The 5,136-nt window shown below is 45.5% G+C and overlaps 1 protein-coding gene across 2 annotated transcripts in view; it reads left to right on the forward strand.

The window, feature by feature from the left end:
- The window catches only part of tbc1d10ab (TBC1 domain family, member 10Ab), a 15,482-nt gene extending 10,628 nt beyond the window's left edge, over positions 1 to 4,854 (forward strand). For both annotated transcript variants that reach the window (XM_027019086.2, XM_027019088.2), the window contains exons 7-9: positions 877 to 1,066; positions 1,321 to 1,475; positions 2,053 to 4,854. In XM_027019086.2, the coding sequence (XP_026874887.2) occupies positions 877 to 1,066; positions 1,321 to 1,475; positions 2,053 to 2,484 (777 nt within the window). In that variant the 3' untranslated portion in view covers positions 2,485 to 4,854. The remainder of the gene's footprint in view (positions 1 to 876; positions 1,067 to 1,320; positions 1,476 to 2,052) is intronic.
- Positions 4,855 to 5,136: the final 282 nt, after the last annotated feature.

Genomic DNA, 5,136 nt, shown 5'->3' on the forward strand with positions numbered 1-5,136 from the left:
ACACACACACACCGTACTCCTGTCTCTCTGTTACTACACACACACACACACCATACTCCTCTCCCTGTCCTGTCCCACACACACACACAGCAGGTGAATTTGCTGATGTAGTCGGACCGCTTTCTGATGTATCAGAGGTTTAAGGGTTACACCCTTGGTTGCTTGTCTCGTGCTGATAGACATAGCGGAGTTGTTCATTAATGAAGCTTCACCCAATCTGTCTTAACGAGAAGCTCCCGCGAGCAGTTAACACCTCAGCGACCTTTAATATTATAAAACCCATCAAATAGAAATGTGTTTATACATTAGGGAGCCTTAACAAATATTCCAGGACTTTTCAACTTTTCAAGGTCAGTTTGTTTACAGTACACTTCCTTTACAATTGTAAACTTCTCTTCCTAATTTCTTTCAATTGCAGAGGCCTAAAGGTTCTTTTTTTGTTTTATACAAATGTATACAAGAAAAATCAGCAATTTTGCATTGTTTCTACACTTAAGAAATGAGGCAAAAAAAACAACTTTCTTTTCCAAAATTTCATTTCAAATATTGTGAGAAAATCTAATAGTGACTCCAGTAACATGAATCGTATCAAATCATGCACCATTACAGTGCATCATTACAACCCTAGTGCACATGCATAATCACGCTTGCTGTACGTGGGGACGTATAAGAACCACCGGAGGAAGAGTCTGCCTGTTAAATCTTCATCCTGACCTGAGCACCACATTCTTTTCCAAGACACCATTCAGCAGCTGTGAGACGCTTCTAGTCCAACTCGATCTGATCCTCACCTTCCTACCTGTAAAGTGTGTGTGCGTGTGTGTGCATGCGTTCATGTGTGTGTGTCTGGGCACATGCGTCTGTGTGTAACTGCAGGAAGCTATCCAGCTGGACGGGGAGATCCTCTTTGCTCTGTTGAAACGAGTGTCTCCTGTGGCTCATCGGCACCTGAAGAAACACAAGTTGGACGCAGTCCTCTACATGACAGAGTGGTTCATGTGCGCCTTCTCACGCACGCTACCATGGGCCTCAGTGCTGCGCGTGTGGGACATGTTCTTTAGTGAGGGTGGGGCTCTCACACTCACACACAACCTCTCTCACCCTCACCACATCCTCACTCCCACCGACGCAGGCAGCGTGCTGGACGTGTTTGTAGTAACGCACATGCGTTCAGTAGTTGGCGCCTGTGCTTTGCTGCACGCTCGCACTGGGCCTTTCGCTCTCTGACTCCTTCACACTTAAATTGGTTCAGACAAGGAATGAAAAAAACACACCCAGCCATATGTGTGTGTGTGTGTGTGTGTGTGTGTGTGTGTGTAGGAGTAAAAATCATTTTCCGTGTGGGGTTGGTCCTGCTGAAATGCATGCTGGGATCCCAGGAAAAGCTGAAGGCATGTCAGGGGCAATATGAGACTATGGAGCTACTTCGGGCAATAGAACCACGCTACATGCAGGAAGCCTTCCTCATTAGAGAGGTAACACACACGGTCTGACTGCCATTAATAATGAGTTACAGGTTACAACTTCTTCACCTGATGAAAGGGTGATGTCTCCATCTAGTGGATAATGTGTGTTGCTGCAGTGGTGGAACAAACTTGAGAAATGTTGTCAAAATCAAGTTACATTAAGCAGATGATTTTATCCAAAGCGACTTACAATTCTGACCAAACACAACTTGAGCAATTGAGGGTTAAGAGCCTTGCTCAGGAGCCCAACAGTGGAAACCTGGTGGCAGTGAGGCTTGAACTGGCAACCTTCTGATTACTAGTCACGTACTTTAATCGCTGAGCTACCACTGCCAAGTTTTTCAGTGTTTTTGTCTTATGTTTCTGAACATGACACTGCTTATTTCCTGTAGTTACTCATAAAACATTGTCTCCTACAGAACAGTGTAACTTTAAGAAAACTCACATGTCTGAGTAATTATTAACCATTTCCCAATCATTAAAGGAAGGTCTCTTTTGGATTTAGTCAAAGAAAGCACTAGACCTATAACCCAGAAACTAAATCCGAAAACTCTCTCCCTCTCCCGCTCTTCCTCCGTCCCTCCAGGTTATGGAGTTGGCCGTGTCGGAGAGGGACATCGAGAAGGAACACCTCTCCCAGCTGCACCACTGGAAGGAGACACGTGGTGAGCTGCACTGCAAATCCCCTCCCAGAATGCACGGCGCACAAGCCATCATGGCTGCCGAGCCCCACAGCCACCAAGACCTGCAGCAGAAGCCGACCATCGTGGTGGAAGAGCGGACCGCCTCGAGCAGCCCCGCCCAAGGAGGGGAAGGGGGCGGGAGCAGAAACAGCAACAGAGCCCACAAAGAGAAAAAAAGCAGGAAAAGCTCCGCCTCCCCTACTGAGAAGGCCAATGCAAACCCGTCGCTGGATAATCACTCCTATATCAACCAACCAGAACTGCTGCTGAGGGACACGCCCCTTCAGGGGTCGAATCAGACTCTGAGTAGTACAGAACATGACACATACCTGTAGGCAGGGAGGGCAGGAGTAAAGCGTGAGTGACGGAGAGGAGCAGATCCAGCCACCAATGGGACGTGTCCTTTGGGACCGCAGGAGCACCTCAGGAACGTCAATGTTTACTGAGTGTGTGTGAAGAAGCTCTCGTTCACCACAGCGAATGGCCAGAATGGCTCCAGTGTCCTACTCTCAGGTCACCTCATCCACCTCGACTGGACTACAGTTCCCAGAATGCAGTGGGAGCAATCATATGGGAAGGGGTGGGGGTTTTTTTGTTTTGTTTTTTGTTTGTATCCCTCTCCTGTCCATGTGTTTAATGAAGAAATGTACAATCTGTTTTTTATATGAGCCAAATTCGTTAGTGGTTACGTCTATGCAGAATAAGCACGCACACACACTCACACTCCTGGTCTTACGTTCACCCAGAGGTGTGTAAGTTCAGAATGCAAAAATAAAAGCCCTGCCTTTTTTTTTTTTTTTTTGGTTTCACTAATTCGACCTGCTAGCTTGATCTAAGGAATAAATCCAGACAAGCGGAGCAGAATTCTGCAGAGACCTTTTACTTTAGAAAATGTCCAGGTTTAGGTAGCTCAGCTCGAAGTCTCTGAAACATTACTGTGTGATGGTGAGATCACAAAGCAAATGTTTTCCTGAATCAGATGCATTTCTGCACCGCTCTGACAGAGAGGTGCCAACCCTGGCCTGCCCACAGGACTCCAAGCTGCTCAAAATGTGTGCACTGCTGGCTGTGTAAGCCTGTGCCCTGCTGTGTGTGCAGGCGGTTTGTAGTCACTAGGGGGCACTGGACGGGAGAAAGGCTTCTAACAACAGTGTGTTGCACTATCCATAACCCACAGGGGGCAGTGTTTCACAAGTATTACACCAAAGATTGCTGCGGTTTCTTGCCACTCTTACGTTTACACGTCACTGCTTAAATGAAACTGCGTAGTTAAGTACAACCACTATAGCAGGTATTGGAGATTAATGATTACAGTCGCAGTGAGGAGCAGAATAGCAGTAATGGTCAGACATAGAAGTGTAAGGGTGGCCAAGTGTGTACTGCTCCCCACTGGACAGCAGCTTGGCTTGGGGAGGTTTTTAACACCAACCAGATTTCAAGGAAATGTTCAACTTTCTTTAATTATTATTTAATAGCATTTGTTTTCCACAAGACTTTGTCCTTACGTGCAAGTTAGTCTGGACGTGTATGCCATGGCTTAATAATAATGACTAAACACTAACGGATGTGGAAGTAAATTCCAGCAGTGAATCTGGGACCCTGATTATGGGAATATTCCTGCCTCTTGACTGAAATGTGTATGTCCCTCTGTGTTGACAGTCTGGTCTGCTGTGTTAGTAATGATTGCTCAGATACACACCAGCTAATCCACAGTTGTGCTGATCTCAAGCAACAATTTCCCTGTGTCTTTTTCTTTCTTTGTTTATTACTGTGTTTCTGTTTGGGACAGGAAGTGCTCGTTGAACTGTGGTGTGTGTGATGTGCAGCACAGATCCGTTCAGTGTGTCAGGAGTGTTTATTAGAGCTACACTGTTGTCACCCACATGTAGTTGCTTTAATAATTATGCTTTATTATAATTATTTAATTAAATAATTATAATTAATAATTACACATTTGCTTTAATAATTATGCTCTTAATTTACTGATTTGTTGCACGCAATGCTAAATTATCCTTTTTTGCTAGAGATAAAATATTTTTGTTTTACTTATTGTGAACAGTATGGATGACAACACATTGACACTATAGATTTGTGTGTTGAAAAAGCACTGTTTCCTCCCGTAGGAATGGAGGCATACATAGTGCTTTTGAGTTGATGTTTGAGACCTCTTATCTTGGTAGGCAAGTCTGTCTATTTTCTCTTGAGAAAGGTTGAGATGAGACGTACATGGGATGCAGCTGAAGGCTGTCAGAAGCTCAGGGCTGAGCATAAGTGCTGTCCTGCACAGCTAAGACGTCTCCCCATAGCCAGGACAAGCACTCGGTCCCTGGTCAGAAATCCTCCAGGTCGGAGACACTCAGAGACGGTCACTCCTCAGATCGCCTTCCTCAGTCACTGGAAGCTACGCAGGGTTCAGAGCGTGGTGTTATTTGGGAGAGATTTTGGAGTTAATCTTAGTGGCTCCAATACTTTCATAATGTGAAGCGTTTGGCTGTGAGGGTTTGAGCCAAACTGTTGGCGTCAGTGGCGTGGGGAGTTCAGGTGGTTCAGAGCAGTGGTGTTTTGGTCGTTTCGTTTTTACGTTTTTCCTTCAGTATTTACACATCATTCTAGCCACAAAATAACATTTTCATGTATGAAACAATGTTTCTGAAAAGAGAAAAAAAACCAACCTTTTTTCCGGGATTAAATTTGATACTGTTGGACCTGTGTGTGTCGTGTTGTCTGTAACGAGCACGCAGGCTCTCAGGAATGAAAGGAGGATGCTGAGAGAGGGAGAGAAAGAAGGGGATGAGGGAGGTGAAAGAGGCTTCTGTGTCCACATCGACTTCCCCCGTCTGCGCTGTGACACCTGCTCCTCTCTCCCTCTTTCAGCTCCCTACGGAGATTTGCATGTGAACGGAGCTAGCACTATCTCCTCTTTTTCTCTTCCTTTCTGTCTTTCCCTCCTTTCTTCCTGTTTTTCTCTCTCTCTCTCTCCTTGCTGT

Source organism: Electrophorus electricus, chromosome 17 (assembly GCF_013358815.1).
Source record: "Electrophorus electricus isolate fEleEle1 chromosome 17, fEleEle1.pri, whole genome shotgun sequence".
Classification (NCBI taxonomy): Eukaryota; Metazoa; Chordata; class Actinopteri; order Gymnotiformes; family Gymnotidae; genus Electrophorus; species Electrophorus electricus.